The 18,917-nt window shown below is 48.0% G+C and overlaps 2 protein-coding genes across 5 annotated transcripts in view; both read right to left on the bottom strand.

The window, feature by feature from the left end:
- AGBL4 (ATP/GTP binding protein like 4) overlaps nucleotides 1-18,917 on the bottom strand; it is a 1,270,110-nt gene that overhangs the window by 214,324 nt on the left and 1,036,869 nt on the right. The window lies entirely within an intron of this gene.
- The window catches only part of BEND5 (BEN domain containing 5), a 47,298-nt gene that overhangs the window by 970 nt on the left and 27,411 nt on the right, over nucleotides 1-18,917 (bottom strand). For all 4 annotated transcript variants that reach the window (XM_036825386.1, XM_036825414.1, XM_036825396.1 and 1 more), the window contains 2 exons: nucleotides 13,890-14,038; nucleotides 7,951-8,164 (listed from right to left, as the gene is read on the bottom strand). In XM_036825386.1, coding sequence (XP_036681281.1) covers nucleotides 7,951-8,164; nucleotides 13,890-14,038 — 363 coding nt within the window. The remainder of the gene's footprint in view (nucleotides 1-7,950; nucleotides 8,165-13,889; nucleotides 14,039-18,917) is intronic.

Here is an 18,917-nt window from a genome sequence, read left to right on the forward strand (position 1 = left end):
CTTTTTTTTTTCATTCAACATTCCAGTTTTGAGAGTCACCCATGCTGAAGTGTACGTATAGCTGCAGGTCATTCACTTTCACTGATGAGTAGTGTTCTACTGTGTGACTGGTCCACAATCGGCTGACCCACTTTATTGTCCATGGATACTTGGATGGTTTCCCATGTTCTGCAGTTACAGGCACCCTGAGCCGTGTCTCTTGGGGCAAACATGCAGGAAATGCTCAGTATGGGCCTAGGCTGGAACTGCCCAGTGTTAGGGTGTGTGCATACTACACTTTACTAGGTGATACCTGGGAAACTGTTTTCCACAATGGTTGTGCCGCCTGGCACCCCTAACAGCAGTGTGTGCAAGGACTGCCTGCCCCATATCTCCAACAGCACTCCATGTCAGATTATTAAGGTTCTGACAACCTGGCGGGCGTGAAGTGGTACCTCACTGAGGTGATTACTAATGAGGCTGAGGATGGCCACTTTTACTGACTCTGCCATTTGCTGTGAGGAAGCAGGGAGTGAGCCTCAGACAGGACGTGACTGAAGCTGGGCTTTGGCCTACTTCCTAGCATGGGGACCTGAGGCGAATCATCGCCCTAGATTCCTCACCTCACAAACAAGGATAACAAACTACACATGATCTTTTTTCAGGCTGCCATGAGGGATGTGAAACAAACATTTTGCAAGCCTTCCTCAAACTGTAAGGAGCACTGCACCTGTATGAGGTTACTACAGTTGTGTTATGTATATGCCACTGTTCGTTCCCAGGGCCTAGCACAGCGCCTGGCACAGAGGCAAGATAAAGTAAGTGTATGTTGAATGAATAAATAAATGAATGAATGCTTTGCTTGGGAAACCTGAGGGGACATAATAATTGTGGACATAAGGGGACTAGGGGTGTGGGTGGGGAATGCACCACTGGGGTAGGTAATCGTGGGCAAGATTTTTAACTTGGTTGAACCTGAGCCTCCTGACCTATAAAACAGGAGTGACAGCCCGGTCTTGAGGAACTGCCATGCAGGATCAACAAAGTCTTGTCTACCAGGCCAGTGCACAGCAGGCAATCCTGTTAGTGATGCAGAACATCGGCACTAGGAGGGACCATGGAGACTAACTTGTGCTGACCCCTCCACTCACACGGGACATGGCTGAGGCCTGCAGAGAGGAGGTGAGCACAAGCACGATCCCCTGCGGCCTCCGCTCTGAGCCCTTCCTGGGCACGTGGCCAGCCTGCCTACTGCTGCCGTCCAGGCTGCAGGGGCATGTGCTATAGGCCTTCTTTCTTTGGGGCACCATCTCCTCCCTGCGGATCAGGGTTTGCACAGAGAAGCCTTTGAAAGCTTTTAGTTGACCTTCACTACTTCCTGGCTGCTTCCAACCTGACTAATCTGCACTTTGTCTTGTGTTGGCCTTTCCACAGGGAATGAGATGAGAAGGTTCTACCTCTGCTGACGCCACCTGCATTTCCCGACCCACTCCAGGCTATCCCACAAATCAGTCTTTGCTCATCTCCTCCCAGATTACCGATTACCCTGGTCTCATCCTTCACCTGCCTAAACCCCACCCATTCTTCCAGATTCAACCTGCTTGGAACCTACCAGGTTGAGTCGGGAGACCCCATTCTGCCTATACCCTCAGTGCTTCCATACTCGCCTGGGTTTTTCTCTACCAAAGCCCTGATCACAATCTCATAGAACTGTGACCACACTGTCTCACCTACAGACCCGAACACGGGGTTCCCTCCCCAGCCCAGGGCCAGGGGGAAGCCGACACTCGCAGTGACGTTGCTGGAAGCTCAACCAAACGAGGAAGACACCCCGTGCAGAGGACTGTTTCCAAGTTCAGGGGTTTGAATCTGGCTCTAACCCTAGTTGCTGTGCCACCTCGAGTGGGAACCTCTCTGGGTCTGTCTTACTCTCTGAAAGCAGGATGTCAAATCCAGTCATCTAAGAAGATTCTTCCAGCTCTAGGTCTCTAGTTCTCTGGAACGTAATAGGGTGGGTAAAGAGGCAAAGGAGAGAGAAGAGGGCAGGGGAGTGAGTGTGATGGTCCTGAGAGGCTCCGGCATGAGCTGGAGAGAAGGCAGGAAGAGCAAGGTACAGATGGAGGAAGGTTTTCAGAGGCGCCCACAGAATCCCAATCATTCTCGTTTCCTGAGGGTAAGAGCACTGAACGGTCCCTGAGGTTGATTAAAAGGCTTTCGTTAGACTCCAGATACTAATCACCTGCAGCTGCCAGGAATGTCTCCCTCTGCAAGGGAGCATTTGAGATTACTGCTTAATTAACAAGGTTTATAACAGCGCTAATGGGTCCTATTAAAAAAGTTATAAAAATTAACCAGAACTCATCGCTGTGGCTCATTTGAAAACTCAGACACTCTGCAAAAGGTCATTTGACCTTAATAAGGTTTAACTGTCATTCTGGAGCTTGTCATTAAAGCGAGACTCTCCTCCAGCCCTCCTGCTGTCATCCTTCTAAAGCAGTGTCAGCGTTCACCACGTCCCTCTGCTACACGGTAAGGAGTGCCTTTAAAACCAAAGAGAGAAGATCCTCACCAACCCTGTGAGCACCAAGGCTTTTGTCATTTTGATATGGCAAATGCGAGTCAATGTGGTAAAATCATACAAAATAAATACAAACAATCTCAATCTAGCAGACAGCTTGCATGGGAAGAACCAGTCAAACGCAATCTGGAAGAGCTCAAATAATTAGCCTAAAAATGGGGAGTGTATGGTGGGATGGGAGACAGGCTTCAAACCTGCCTAGCTGTAGTAAAGAAAAAACAAATCAACACTGTATTTTGGTAAGACAAGAAAGCCCTGGAGACAATGGGAAGCCTGAAAGCCCAGTTCAGCTCAGCTCTGATCTAACGCGTTGTATGACCTTGGGCAAGTCGATTTCCTTCTCACTCACCGGCATGGCAAGTAGTTATGGGCTCTAGAGGGTTGCTTGACCCGGCACCTGGGAGGCAAAGATATGGCAAGAAGAGAACAGAGGTAGGCGCGGGGTGCTCTGGGACATACAACAGAAGGATCCCCCCACCCTGAGAGGTCAGGGAAGGCTTCCTGAAGGACGGTTCTCCTAAGCACACCTGGGTGGTGAGTAGCAGCTAGCCTGGCAGAGCAGCACGTGTGTCGGGTGGGCAGTCTGATCTATGTTCCAGGTGCCAGGAATAGCATTTACAAATTCCCTAACGTGAGAGGGGACAAGGCTTGTTGGAATACAGCAGTCCATTATGGTAAGAACTTAGTGAACAAGGGGAATATTGCTGAAAAATAAGCTGGAGCTAGAGCCAGGGGCCAGATTATGAAGGCGCTTTTACGACACGTTAAGAAGCTTACCCTTTAATAATGGGCACCAGGGACTGGCTGTGACGGGGTGGTGGTAAGAGGATCATACTGGGTTTCTGAAAGATCACTCTGGTTACAAATGGAGAGAGGAGTCTGGCAGTGCTGGAGTAAGGCAGGGGAGAAGTGAGGTGGCCTGGACTACCTGAAGTGCGATGGGTATGGAGAGAAGTGGACGGTTTAAAACGTATTTGGGGGCAGAACAGATGGAGGGCGGGCACGTGGAAGAGTCAGGAATGAGGCCTCTCTGGGTCCCTGGCAGGTGGTGTCATTTATCAACACAGGGAACACAGAGGGGCAGAAGGCTTTGGGGAGAAGGAAAAGGAGAGAGCAGTGAGTGGTGCAGATGTGCCAGCGTCACGTGGACATCCGGGAGGAGAGGACCAGTGGGCACCTGGATGTATGGATCAGGAACGTGGAAGTGTGAACTGAGGTCAAATACACATGTGGGAATCAGTCACCGATTCAACAAATATTTATTGAACACTGACTATATGCTGGCCCTGAGCAAGATGCTCATAAAGCTGATGTTCTAATGGAGGTGGGGAAAAAGACAATCATCAAGCAAAGAAACAAGTAAATAAGAAATGCTCTGCAGAGACTTTAGGGAGGGTGACGTGATAGAGAGCAATGGAAAGGCTACTTCATCAGCCCGGGCCGTCGGGGAAGGCCTCTCTGAATGACAAGGAGGCAGGATGTGCAGACCAGAGGAAGGCACTGCTGGCAGTGGGAACAGGAAGGGGCTGGGAGAAGGCCTCAGTGGTCAGAGCACAGTGGAAACGGGAAGTGTGGTGTGAGATGAGGCCGGGGGAGTCACCAGAGGCCAGATCACCAGGCAGCAGCCAAGATGAGGAGTGTGGATTTCAACCCAGGGCCGTGAGCATGCCGAGGGCAATGGTGACAATGGGGAGTGAGAGCAGCGGAGGGTAGCTTTGCAGAGAGAGAAGAGGGCTGGAGACAGAGGCGAGGGCAGCGGGAGGGGAGCCCGCAGGGGGGATGAGAAGCCACAGGCAGGAGGAGACCTGAGCCTGCAGGAGGGTTTCTCAGTAAAGGAGGAGGGATCAGGTCAAACGGCTGGGGAGGAGGTGGAGCCATGCCCTGGATGAGCAAAAGGAGGAGCCACGGGGAAGCCTGGCAAGGACAGAGTAAGTAGAGGGCTGGGAGCCGATGCCAGATGGCAGGGGCATTACCGGTGCACATGGGCACCGAATGCAGACAACTCTTTCAGGAAACCTGGATGTGAAAAGGAACAGAAAGACATGGCAGCAGCTGGGTGATGGAAGTGACGTCTAGGGAGTGTTTTGTTTGCTTCTATAAGAAATGAGTGATCAAAGTATATTTAAATGGTGCTGGGAAGGACCCAGTTGAGTGGGAGGAACAAGGTGCTTAGGAAGGCAGGTGGGCTGCAATCCAGTTGGAGGGAATGGCCAGTCCCAAATAAGAGAAGGAAACAAGAGGGGGATCCAGTGAAGTTTGTAGATAGGGTGGTTCGAAGCTGTGGGATTTCTTTTTCTTTTCTCTGTGAAGGAAGAGACATGGTCATCGTTTGAAAAAGAGAGAGGTGTGGCCTATCATGTTCAGGAAGAGTAGAGAAGGTTTAAAAAGGGCTTAGCAAATGGAGGAGTGGATCAGTGAGGGAAACTTGGAGGGTCTGCCCTATGGGTCTGAAGACAGTGAGCCTGTAATAGCCCCAAGCCACACAGCTGAGCTATTTTCTTCCAGATTGTTCCTTAGTATTGGGGACCAGATTAGCTGCAAATGACATCATCTGAATGGGGTCCAAAGAACACACAAATGTCTACAGGTCCACTGGGCAGCCAGGACAAGGACTGAATCCTGCCTTTACACATGGACACACCAAGCATCTACCCGGTACGGGCACTGCGCTGGGCCTGGGGAAACAAAAATAAACAGAATAGAACCAGGGTGAGCTCAAAGTTAAAGCAAAGCAGAGTTGGGGCTCAACCCCAGGCTTTCGATACCTGGTTCCAATTTCTACTCTCCATCACCCTGCACTGGGAGCAGACAGGAGGGGGCCTGAAAGCTGCAAAGCACTGAATAATCGTGAGCTTCAATGATGTGACCATCATGAGGTCATGTCGGCTCCGTGGGGGCAGCTCACTTGTCAACAAAGAATGGAAACTTCTTTTCACACCTCAAACGTAACTATTACAAGCTATAATCCAAGCAGCCCTCTTAACTGTCTTAAGAGGTGAGCGTTCAGCTGAAGACACTGCGACATGGAAGGAAAGTAGTTCACAAGAAACAGTGTGAAGAGTCAGTCAGGGGATCAGCTTGCAGGTCTCAGTGTGGCATCTGTTCAGCCCTCGGTGACTGAGCTCCTACTGTGTGCCAGGACCTGTGCGAGAGGCAAGGAGGACGTGGAGACGAGCCCGGCACAGTCAGACCAGTGCCTGAGGCAGACGCACAGTAGATGATTTTATACCACGGTGTGACAACGGTAGGGCAGCCGGTCACTGGAAGGCACCTGGGACCTGCTGAGTCACAGCCCAACAAGTGTAACAGAATTAGAGGTCAGCCACGTCTCAGGTAGGCAGGGCTGTGTCCCCAGGAAGGACGCCTTCTCAGGGCGACCTCCCAAATTAGGCTCCACCTTTTCAGACAGTGGGCAGACTAAAGGTTACCTCCGCTTGTCTAAAAATAAGTGTCTGCCTAAATCAGGTAATCGTGAATCGGCCAGCAACGGGGGCAGCTGTGCTACGGAACAAGCCCCAGACCAGAGTCAGCGGGGGTGGGTTTAAATCCAGGCTCTGAAACCCTGTAGCTGTGACTTCTGGCTGGTCACCTAATCTCTCTGTGTCCTTACACCTCGACCTCCAAAATACACCCTAAACCTGGCCATTTTTCTCCGTTTCCACTGGTCTAACCTCAGTCCATGGCACCATCATCCCTCCCCGAGACCACTGCATCAGCCTCCTAACTGACCTCCCATTTGGTCACTCCCACTGAAGACCTCCCTTACCTTTCTCCTGCAAGTAGGGTAAATCCAAGCCGCTTACTGTGGCCTTCATGGCCCTAAAAGACCGCCTCTCGCCCACCAGCCTGATCTCAGTGTCCCCTCACTCATGACTCTGCAGCGCCCCGGGGCTGCTTCACCCCTTGAGCGTGCAGGCCTTTGAACCCGCTCTTTTCTGCCTGCTTCACCACCCCGCAGACCTGCACAGGGCTGACCTCTACATCCAGTTCCCAGCTTGAGTGCACCGCTTCAGGCAGGTCTTCTCCACCCACCCCAGCCAACACAGCTACTGTATCACTCGATGAGGCTTCACGGCCTTTCATCACTACCTGAAATGATCTGATTTGTTCCTGGACATACCTGCTGTCTGCCCCAGAACCTGGCACATGGCCTGTTCAAAATGTACATGCTGACTGAGTCTTACTTTCTTCATCAAAACATGGCAGTTGGACACTTAGAGACTAGTGGTTAGGAGCACAGCTTCTGGAGCCAGCCCTCCTGGCTCGGACTCCCGGCTCTACCCCTAAAGCTGTGCGATCTGGGGAAGTTACTTAACATCTCTGTGTCCAGTTTCTGCAACTAAAACAGGGATAATATTGGCAGCCAACAGAAGGAGTGTTATGTGTTATGAAGATTAAATGAGTTAATATATGTAAAAGAATTTTTAACACAGAATCATAAAAAAAACAGAACCTGAAATGTAGTAAGCGCTCAGAATAATTAGCAATTACTATATTCTCTCTGCTCCCATGTACTTTCCTGCCTGTGTCTATAATCTGTATTATCTGTACCGCAACTAGCTGTTCTTGTGTTCGCCTTCCCCATGTGACTGTGAGCACCCTGCAGATGGAGACTGTGTCTTATCCCCCTTTGTGTCCTCCATACCCAGTAGAGAGCCTGGCAAAGAATAAGAGCTTCGTGAATGGATGGAGAGTGGGTGGGAGAGATAGAGGAAAGAAAGAAGGAAGAGGGAAGAGAGGGGAGGAAGGAAGAAAGGAAGGCAGGAGGGAAGGAAAATCAGAGTCCGGGCCAGTGGCCTATCTTTACAAACGACTCCCTGTCTCTCTGCCTTCCCTCCAACCCCTCCCAAACCCCAGAAAAGCTGAATCCAGTGACCCTCAGCTGGTCTTCACCTCACTAAGTGCTCCAGGCATGATGCTAGGACCCCCCAGAACTGGTCCCCTAGCCTCCACCTTCAGGCTCTCTACACAGCAGCGCTCCTTTCCCAACCCGACGCCTTTGTTCCAGATGCTTCTGCCTCCCGAGTACCTCTCTTTACACATCTGCGTCTCCATGTCTGATGGATCCTTCAAGGCCCAATCCAGTGACCCCCCTTCCCAGGAACCCTTCCCTGATTTTCTGGCTAGGAGTTTCCTCCCCTCCTGAGAACCCTGCTCTGTCCCTCTCGCATGCTAGCTCCTTGAACTGTGCTTGTGTCCACAGCTCATTTGCCCTGTTAAATGTGAGCTCTTCTGGGACCAGGTCCATATCTGCTCCTGTGTCCCCGTGCCCAGCCCAGGGCCTGGCACGGAGAAGCTTCAGCGGGTGTCTGTTGAACTGAAATGTGCCCGATACATTCCTGACAGAGTAAAGGGCGGTGTCTCAGCCACTGCGTTTCCAGGGCGGGACCCACCTCTGACGATGCTTAGTTTGTGAGGCGAGAGGGGTGGCTTAGGGACTGCATCTTTCTTTTTTTTTGTGGCAACTCCTGTGACGCTTCTGTTCTTCAGAACATCTGTTCCCCAAATCATGACTGCCAAGTTCTTTGTGTACTTGGAATCTCCTTGGGTTACTTGTAGCTGGTGCCATTTCTCCTCATCAACCCAAATCCCGCTTCCCAGATGGACCTGAAAGGGATAAGAACACAAGCAAGCACCTGTTTAGTCGGACAGGATGGTAGCTGGAAATTTTTCTTGTCCTTTAAAAGACACTGCTGCACAACTGCAAGGGATTTGTTCCATAAATACTAATTAACTTTCTTTAAGGGAAATAATCATTTACTGAATACCTGTAACGTGCCAGGCCTTATTCTACTGCTTTATATCCACTATCTCAAAATCTTCACAGCAGCCCTGGAAGGAAGGCGTTGGGACACTCTTTTCATTTCAGGTGGAAAAACCAGGTTGAGAAAGGTACAGCTGCTTGCTGAAAGTCACTCAACTCTGAACTTGCAGAGTGGATTTATTTCATCTGGGCGGGGCCTCGTTGTCAGGATGGTTTAAAGCTTCCTAGGTAATTCCTAGGTGTGACAACCACAGCAGGTGGAGTGAGGAGGGAAACCGTCCAGGCTCTGCCACTAACGGAGTGTGTCTGTGCAAGCCCTTTCTGTCTCTGGCTTCAGTTTCCCATGAACTGAACTGGGAGAGTTGGATTTCAGCTGAATTCCTTCTGGCTGAGAACACCTATGATTTTAACAAATTAAGCACCACCACTGTGTCTCTGGTCTGATTCTGACGGCACACAGAACAAAACACAATCTTATGCTCTCTGTAAGGGAAGCACTCAGAAAGTTTCAGTGCAGAGTCATTAAATGCAGAAGTCCCAGAATGATCTAGCAATGAGGTTTGAGAAGTTTTGTTTTTTTTTTTCCTTTCTGGCTCTTTTAACAACTTGAAGACCATTTGCTAACATTAATCATTAAAAAAATTAAATTTTGACTTTGACATGGCTATTTATGCTGTGTTTCTGCTGAGTCTACGGAGGGTGGAAATGGCCTCTGTGGGGACGGAGGAGAGGAAGCCACTGATGAGCTGAACTTTCTGAGGGGAATGGAAAGTCCCTGCCAAGGTCCCTGTCTTCAGAAAGACTGTAGGTCATCGACCTCGCACGGTCCGGACGCGTCTCAGGAGAGTCTGGTGTGAGAGACGGCACGCACACCCAGACTGATGGCAGACCAGCAGGACCCACAGTTCAGAGATGTTTGGAGATCTTTCTACCGAAGGTTGGCTTGGAAAGCAAGGTGGGCACGCACAGATGGGCAGACAGGTCAGCCAGTGACACTAACACAGCCCACCCACGAATGCCAGCAATTAACCCATCTACCTGCCATATCTAACTTCACTTCCTTTTGCTCAAAAGATCATTCAGACCTCTGCAGGCACGATATCAGATAACCAGATCCACCTGGCCTTCCTGTGTCACAAAATTTGGTGCTGCAAATCTGTTCATACGACTCAGGAAGATAAGTAACCCTGGAGTGAGATGTGCTGCCTGGGGCTGGCTGGGCAACACAGACCCAAGGTCAAGTCTGGCCTTTTCTCTGCAGTCTGAACTGCAGGTGGGCAGTCTGTGTGCCAGATCAGGCATACTGGGGACAAGTTCCCTGCTGCTCCCTGCTGGACCCCAAGTCACCTCTCTGGGTGACTCTCTGGGGCTACCCACGCAAGCTTCCTGAGATAGGGGAAAACAAGGGATGTGAGTTACGTTAAATGCAGAATCAGAAAGCCTTGGAGATGGAGGACAACTTCAGTTTTCCAAAGATCTCTGCTCTTTTCTATCCTGAGCCTTGCTTTCCTACAACCTTTTAATTTACTGTTCTTAAAAGAGAGATGGCACTTATCTTAGCCAATGTTCTACAAGAGACAGGGGACACTAATATTTTTTCAGTGCCTATAGTGAACTAGGTATGGTACTCTCAATTTAGTTAATCCTCATAATGACCTTAAGAGATGGAAATAGGCAGAAATAATTATTCCTACTTTACAGACAGGAACAGAGATTCAGAAGGACTCATTAGTTTTCCTAAGACATACTATCAGTACGTTCTGGAATCAAATCCTATGACCCTGCAGCCCATGCTCTCCCGGCCTTCCTGCTGCCACCAGTGTCACGGTGGTGCTCATGGGGGTGGAAACAAAGCAGATCAGTATTCAGATGGCTTTCCTCTTGAGTCTTCCTCTCCACCTGCCCGGCCACTGCCCTGGCCAGCGCCCACTGCAGTTCACACTGCAGTCAGGGAAACCTGGAGAAAAGCCACAGGCTGGCCTTCCTGCCTCCAGCCCCTGCCCGCTCCAACCCACGCTGTAAACACTGCCAGATTAATTACCTAAAACATAGCTTTCCTTCTTTGACTAGATGACTTCCGCAGTCTTTCAACTCTGTGTTTTTATGTTAACCCTCTGGAATCTTGAATGGCTCCCTGTTTCCTGTCATCTCAAATCCAACCTCCTCAGGCGGCGTTAAAGGTCCTCTAGAATCCTGTTCCCATTCAACCTGCTAATCGTACTATGTCCATCACTCAATGATGCCCCCAAACTCACTCATTTCCTCCTACTTCCAGTGTGTGGTAGGTAACAGAAAGAGGATGGGCTCTGGAGTCTCCAGCCCTGTGTGAATCCTGGCCCTTCCACCTACTAGCTGGGTGTCTTGGGCTAGTCACTTGACCTCTCTGAACCTTACTTTTGTCAGCTGTACCAGAGGCAGATCACCACCTAATTCATAGAGCTGTTTTGAGGATTCAGTGAGATAACATGAGTCAAACGTCAGGAGGACAGCACACAACCAGAAACTGTTACTTCCTTTGCCTTCTTTCCCCCATCCACGTCTCTGCTCATGCCTCTCCCCCCACCCAGGGATGAATGCCTTCCCTTATGTCTTCTTAAGCCTGCTAATCTTTCAAGCCCCAGTCCCCAGTGCAGGAAAACCTCCTTCACTACTCCAGGGCTAAGTTCTACCCCTTCTGAATTTCTAGCCTACTGAGAGGCTTCACTACCTGATTCAGCCCCACGTCCCCGTGGGGAGAGGTCGAGGCTTTGGCTATTTTGCCTCCTACAAAGTGACCAGGACTAGTCTGAACACAAAGCAGGAAGAAACTGATGCGCATATTTAATATGTCTCAGTGTCACTGGCTTTCAGTTCTGATGAGCTGCTGTTCCTTGGAGAAGAAAATATTTTCTGACATGCATTCGAATACAAGGCCAATTTTACAGCACAGAGAGAAGTGGCCCTGGGTAAGACCAATCACAGGTATATGTTGGGGCATTTGGGACAAGGGCTCCTGAGGTCAACAAAGCTCAGGGTCATCTGGAGCAATGCCCCATTTTCAGGGATGCAGAACAGACTGGAAAGAGCACTGACCTGGAAGCCAGGTGATCCGGCTTCTAGTTCCTGCCTGCCTGCCTCTGATCTGTTGTAGAACTAGAGACGAGCCCCTTCTCTGGATGTATTTCCCCATCTATCCCATGTATAAATTAGACTATTTAAACTTTAATGGTCTTTGCAGCTTTATGATTCAACGAGTTTTTGAAATAAAATATCTTAAGACAAAGAAAAGCAATGCACTTTAGCAAAATCAGAAAGTAGCTTTCATGGCAAGCCCTATTCACATAAAGCCCCATTTGACCAAAACATTAGCCTTAAGCTTTCAAGGGAGGTTATTAAAAGTATGGCATCTGGTAGGATGGGACTTGATCAAAAAAATGTCCTTGTGAAATGTTTTGTAGGACAAAACCAGTTTCCTGCTAGGAAATGGATCCCATTCCCATGCTCTAGGCAGCACAGAGATCCAGGCAGAAAGAAGGAAGGGTCAGAAATGACTGCAGAGCCAAGAACAATGATGGCTGCTTCTGGGATGTGGGGACTGCTGTTCTAGGAAGCTGCCGTCCATTTCCAGTAAGTCTCCTTCCTTCCTCTCCCTTAATAAATTTCTCTGATTGCCAATTAGCTGCAAACCGAAGCCAGGTTAGTTTTATAGCAAAGTGTTGGCAATAATCGATGAAAAAGGAAATCTGGCACTTTAAAGATTTGTTGTGCAACTCGAGAGTGAAAAAATTAAATGACCTTTGAGAGACCCATTTTCCTGGAGGAAAAACGATCCTTTGCAAAAGAGACCCTCATAATGCTCAGAAACTGTCCGTGGGTCTTCAAAGCAAGAGAGAAACAGATTTCTCTTAGAAGCTACTTTAAGAAAAAGTCTGTAGTCATTCCACAACGAGATCGTGACTAAAAAGAAGTCAACAAAGACAGAATAGTCTTTTCTTTATCTTCAGTTGGGAAAGGTTCACCAAACTTAGACACACGGTTTGAGTCATTGTTAATGACTATGGAGAGCATCAATCTGATCCCACCTGGCACAGACAAGAGACGCTGAGGCCCAGAGAAGGGAAGCCCCACTCAGAGTCACACAGGTAGGACAAAGATAGAGCTAAGCTTAAACTCAGGCTCCGGGCTGCCTACTTCCACTCTGTCATGCCACCTCTCACCTGCAGAGCAGACTCTTAAAGCTTGTTGGCTGCAGCAAGGCAAGGCAGAATGGGCCTATGGTTTGGCCCTCTGGAGGGGAGGAAGTGCTCCATGGAGATGACGGCAGCATATCCAAGAGAGCCCGAAAGACTAACAAGTCTCATTTCCTTAGCTTTGGCTATTTGCTTTGGCTCAGTCTGGCCAGCTGCAGGGATATATCTGGACAAACCCAAATAAAACAACCTTTTCTTTCTCATCAACCCACTGGGGAACAATACTGGATAAACAGAGACCTTTTGAAGCATAAGGCAAGAAAAACAGACGGACACAGATGAGTCTCTGGGGAGGAGAGGTGATGTCTGTAATGTATGCCATGGTAGCAGAGAATATTACAGTAAAACTGCATCTGACTAGTGCCTAGACAAAGGGATCCAATATATTTCCTCCAAGATGAATTCATTTGGATGTTGGAAGAATATTAGAAGTCTTCTCCCTGCCCTGCTACTATATCATCATGTGACTTTAAGACTTCCAAAGGCTATTCCATTACTTTTCACCCCTGTACTAATATAACTACTAATATTGCTTACGTTTTCTTTCATAACATTTTTTCAATAGTCTTACAAAAAAATCTGAGGAGTTATATGTGGTCCTAGGACTGTGGGCTAACCACGCTCAATGTACGACTTGAAAGCAGCTTAGGGGTAAGGAGCATGTCCCATTCACCTCTGTATCCCTGGCATTTTATTTATTTATTTATTAAAGTTTTTTTTTTTTTTTTTGATGTGGACCATTTTCAAAGTCTTTACTGAATTTGTTACAATTTTGCTTCTGTTTTATGTTTTGGTTCTTTGGCCACGAGGCATGTGGGATCTTAGCTCCCCAACCAGGGACTGAACCCGTACCCACTGGAAGGCGAAGTCTTAACCACTGGACCGCCAGGGAAGTCCCATGTATCCCTGCCATTTAGGGCGGGGCTTAGAACACATAGGTACTTTGTAAACAGTGAATGGATAAATATTGAGTCGTATTCATATCTGTAAATCAGATATTTCTAGATCACCTTATAAATGTTATGCATCTGGTTTCATTGAATTATCATTTTAAAATACATTCTCACTAATAAGCTATTTTTAAATGTCAGGTTAGTTTTACAGTTGCTTTGGCCCAATATTTAGCAAAAAAAAAGAAAAAAGGAAAAGGAAGAGAAAAAGAAGAAGTCCTAGTAAAGCTCCACTAGTTATAACACATGGATTCTGGAAGCAGTCACTCAGGGCTAGGCCAGGAGGCCAACTGGTCAAGCTGTGTCTCGGGAAGCTCCCACCATACTCTCCATCTTCACACTGACTAACCAACACTTGCAGGGAATGGATAGTGAGCTTGAAACACTACCTTGCCATTGTCTAGGATATACTTGTCCATGACAGGTGCAGGAGCGGGGTAATAGGACGACGTATTTGCTTCCTCACTGAAAGTGCTCCGTAACTCCGGCTCGGGCTCGAGACATTCTGACTTTACTTTTTCCAAGTCAATGGCGGGACCTAGGCAGTTAAGAAAAGAGATCTGTCTAGAACTCCAAGGAAAAGAAAAGGCAAATATTTTAACTAGGCATCTATCAGCACATAGCGGCACACAAAAAATATGTTGGCTTATTTTTGTCCATTGGACTACACTTAAACCCAAGCTTGAAAATAATATGAGGTATGAATGTCACAGGGGAAAAGGTGGAAAACTGGAAGACAAGAATGGACGAGAAGCTAGTTAAGCATGAATGAGAAGCAGTCTTCTAGGGTGTCACTGTCTGAATGAAAACACAGGGGACTCAACTTCCTGCAGAGGAAAGAGGTCCCATTAAGACTGGGGTGGAGACCGGGTGGCAATGACTCCAGTATGCAAATTGTGTATTTGCCAAAACCCCATCTCTGCAGCCTATGTGAAGCAGGCCACAGCAGAAGATAGGAAAGTAGGGGGAGAAATGCAAAGGCCTCCCCCTCTCAAGACCTAGTATCTAGGCAGGAGCATTTCAACCAAGAAATTAAAATACAATACAGATTAAGCCCCTGATTGCCTGAACCAGCAGCTACCCTGAGTTTTATTTTAATGCAATGAACACAAATTATGTACGGTTTAAACTGTGAAAGGCAGCTAGATAAATGGTGGTGGTTTCTAAGGGGGATATTTTCTTCTCCATTAGCTTTTAAAAATGATGGACTATTTTTCAAATCGCCTATTGTGTCTTGATTACCAAAGGGCAGAGAAACAGGATGAAAATGAGTAAATAAGGCCAAATGACTAGATTAACTTTTGCAGGAGAGCAACTCCAAAGGCCAACGGAGAGTTTAGCATCCTGGAAATTCTCCCTATGCAAATACTTCAGGGTTTAATGGGAGCAGAAGTTCAGCTACTGCCAAAGCCGGTCCCCAGAGCTGTGCATATAACTTAAGTAACCAATGGGTTTCGGGGTCCAACCTTCCCTTATCCCTACCATGTGGGCCACTTGGGACAGAGCTCTTTGTGTACTAAAGCCCTCACCAACAATCTGGCTGCAATTCTATGTTCAATTGCCATGCCCTTGCTTTGGCTGGTGGTCGCGAAGGTATCGGTGATTTTGTTACAAAAATTCCTCAGGACAGGGCTTCCCAGAACAAGAATATCACTCCTGAGTTGCTGGCAGCTGTCATCTGCAAGACAGATCTCTGCAGTCTCCAATATTTAAGTTTGAACACACAAAGCTGAATGCAGCGTAGTTGGGGAGCAGCACAGCTTTGACAAAAAAGGAGGGCTCATCTTGGGAGAGCATCTCCCAATTCTGCGTGACCTACTCAAGAGCTGGGCCTAAGGCTTATTCTTCTTTGTCCCCAGCACCTGGAATGAGGAGGTGCTCTCTGAATGTTTGTTAAATGAATAAAAGAATGACAAGAATGAATTAATAATTCTAAAGTTTCAGAAGCAGATGCCAAACTGTATCTTCTCTCTGTGTAAGATCTCGGTTGTATTTCTGAGATAGAAGTAATCTCAAGTGGAGCATTTGATCTTTTCTTAGATCAGGGAAGAAGTAATTACTTCAGTTTCCCCAAAAGGGCCTGGCCAAGTTGGCATCTGAGGTCTCTTCCTGCTCTGACATTCAGCAACATGAAAAAGGAATGGGCTGAGAGGGGGTGGTCCATGCAGCCACTGGAGCACAGGTAAATCTTTGGCAAGATAGCCTCCCTCCTCTGGAGCCTCCTTTTCCTTCTATGAGAGGAAGGTGTTGGAGAAGAGATCGAATCCAACTCAGCTCTGACTTTCAGTCTAGTTCTCTCCCATCCATCTCCACAACGGCTGCTAAAGAGATCTACTCACGACCAGGTCCCTCCTGGCTTAGGCTCCCATTACCCTCAAAATTAAGGTGCACACCATAGATAGCCTCCTGAAGGCCCAGAATCACCAGCCTCCTCTCTACCTCTGGCGCTCAATTCCTGCTCTTCCCTGACACTGCTCACGTCCCCCAGATGCTGTGTCGTCCCAAGCCTCTGAGCCTTTGGACGTGCTATTGTTTTGGTCTTGAACACCACCTCATCTGCCTGCCAAGCCCCTGGTCAGACTGCAGAACAGAGCTTAGATGTCTCCTTCGTGAGGCCTTGCTCTGATCACTATCAAGTAGGGGGTCTCTAAACTGTAAATACTTCCAGCAAGTTGTACTTGCAAACATCGACCAATCTGTCATCCACATCAAACTGTTAAGCTCTTCAAGGGCAAGGTTTTACTCTCTTGGCAATCCTGGCACCTAGCCTGGCACGTTACAGGCTCTCAGTAAATTCTTCATAACATGAGAGGGCAGAGAAAGTTGTGGGCAAGAAAGAGACTTCAGTGGGCTGGAGCAGAGATTCTGAAATAAAGCCCTGCTGCTGAGTGGAGGTGCTTGGGGGCGGTGGTCGGGGTGGGTGGGAGGGAAGCTGTTCCCAAATATCTGAAACCTGTTTGCAGCCGTGAAAGTAGAAGCTAGGGCTGTACAACAGAAACTGGAAACATCTAGCCGAGGGAACGGACAGTTCAGATGGCTACAGGGGGGCACGTGAGGGGCGTCAGAAGGAGCAAGGGCTGAGAGCAGAAGGTCACCTCTCTGGCCCCACTCTCCGCTGGTCCCCTCTTCCTAGGCTCCGTTCCAAAGTGGCCTAACCAGGTCCTCTGGACGCTCCCCTCCCCCGATGATAATCAGATGCACTCATTTGTTTCTATGCCTGCCCCCCACTAGACCGTGAGGCCTGAGGGCAGGCAGAGACTGCGTCCTTTTATGTCAGAGACCAGGGCTCCACACCATGCCTGGTTCCAGTTCAACCCTCGACAGGCAATTTTACACATCAGTAATTACTTAACCCTTCTGACTCTGCTGCCTCACCTGAAAGGAGGGATGACAACAGCGACTTGGCCAGACCGAAGATTAAACGAGTCACGTATGAAATGATTAATCCAGACTCGGGCACGAAGCAGGTGCTCAGTAAACGGTGGCTCTCCCCCACTGCCCCTCCCCTGCACGAGGGTCATACTGGGGGCTCAGTTAGTCACCGCTAGTCCCTGGGAGCCAGGGCGCTGCTGGTCTTCTTTTGCCTCAAGTGCCCAGCCCAGAGCACGTGCCTGCGCTCTGCAGCACACCCGCGCTATGCCCCCCTGTGCTGGTCTCCTCAGGGACCAACGGAGTTTTGTCAAATACTGAGGCTATCGTACTGGGATCTTCTGGCTCTCAAGGAACACTATTTCCTAACGTACCCGATCAGCACTGTTTAAAATACCTGGTGGCTGCCAGGGATTTTTTTTTTTTTTTAACAACTTTATTGGAGTATAATTGCTTTACAATGGTGTGTTAGTTTCTGCTGCATAACAAAGTGAATCAGCTATACGTATACATATACCCCCATATCCCCTCCCTCTTGCGTCTCCCTCCCCCTCTCCCTATTCCACCCCTCTGCACCGCCCTCCTCAACTGTCTCCTCTGGCATTGTATACAGAAGATACCTGGTGCCTCAGCAAGGAGGAGAGACCAACCAAAGTCTCATCTTGGAAGGAGTGTGTCAGGAGACCTGGGTGTGGATCCAAGTTGCGTGACCTGAGACACGCCACCTCACCTCTCTGAGCGTCAGCTTTCCTACCTGCAAAATGGGGACTTGCCAATAGCCACCTGATAATGCCTCTGGAGAGACTGGCACTGAGGCAGGCATAGAACAGAGGCTCTGACACAGGCTCAGAAAATGGCAGATGAATGAAGGAATGAATCAATCAGTAAAGCAGGGTGTTCAGTATTACAGAATCAGAGAGAAAAGGAACAAAAAGCATGTGGTTTCTTTGGGGAGAGGAGGGAGGGCCTCTAGTGCTTTTAATTTAAAAAGGAGAAAAAACACTTCATTGCAAATTTTAGTAGGCTCCACTATGATGCTGGCAATTTACATCTCATTACAACAAACGTTTCAGATTGCTGTTTTGCTTTTAAAAATTTCTGAGGCATTGTTCTCCTTCAAACATACGTGACCAAATTAGCCACAATAATAAGCACTTGCGCTAAGAGACGGCATGGCACGATCTGGTGCAGATATTTTAAGTAACAAAGGAACTTTTTTCACTTGTGGGAAGAGTAGGAATCAAAAAAAAAAAAAAAAAAAAGCCTTTTGATCCACTTCAGGTTTATTTTGGAGAAAATATACCTTCCATGGAGAGAAACCTCTCAGCTGGGTAAAGAAAGCTTTTGAAAGAGTATAAAAGATAGTGCTTGTCTTTTCATTCAGTCATTCATGAGCCCATTCATCACACAATCCCTGACTGCAGACCAAGATGGAGCCCTGGAAGAGGCACTGGGGACCCAGAGACAAATACAGCACGTCCCAATTCTGGACAAGTTGAGAATGTAACACGTAAAACTCTTATTACACAGCATACAAATAGCTGTGAGTTGATGGACAAATACCGGGTTTAGTGCTAGAAAACCTGGTGTAAATCCTGGTTCTATTATTTCCTTTACTTTTTTAAGCCCCAGAGGCCTCTCCCATGAAATGGGAATCGTGGCACACAGTAAGGGGCTTGGTAAACGTTTGCTGGCACAACAAATAAATGAAATTATACCATTCTCTGTTCTTGCCTTCCTTCAACTGGACTAACGCTATTCTTCCTGAAAACCTGTCTAAAAAGTTAATGCTTATGTTACTTCCAGGAGGCTTAAAAATCACCTATATCTTCAAAATATATGTTTGGACACTAAATACCATTTCTGATTTCGGCTGAATCAAAAAAGGCTAATAATATTAGATTTTTTCTGAAAAAGTATTAAAGCCTTCCATTCATTTCTGCAAGTAAATAGGAAGTTTCTCTGCTATAGGTATAATTCTAGTTTCTTTCTAAATGCAAAATGAATCAAGTCAAAGTACTTAAAGCATACCCCTACTGTAGCACAGA

Source organism: Balaenoptera musculus, chromosome 1 (genome assembly GCF_009873245.2).
Source record: "Balaenoptera musculus isolate JJ_BM4_2016_0621 chromosome 1, mBalMus1.pri.v3, whole genome shotgun sequence".
Taxonomy (NCBI): Eukaryota; Metazoa; Chordata; class Mammalia; order Artiodactyla; family Balaenopteridae; genus Balaenoptera; species Balaenoptera musculus.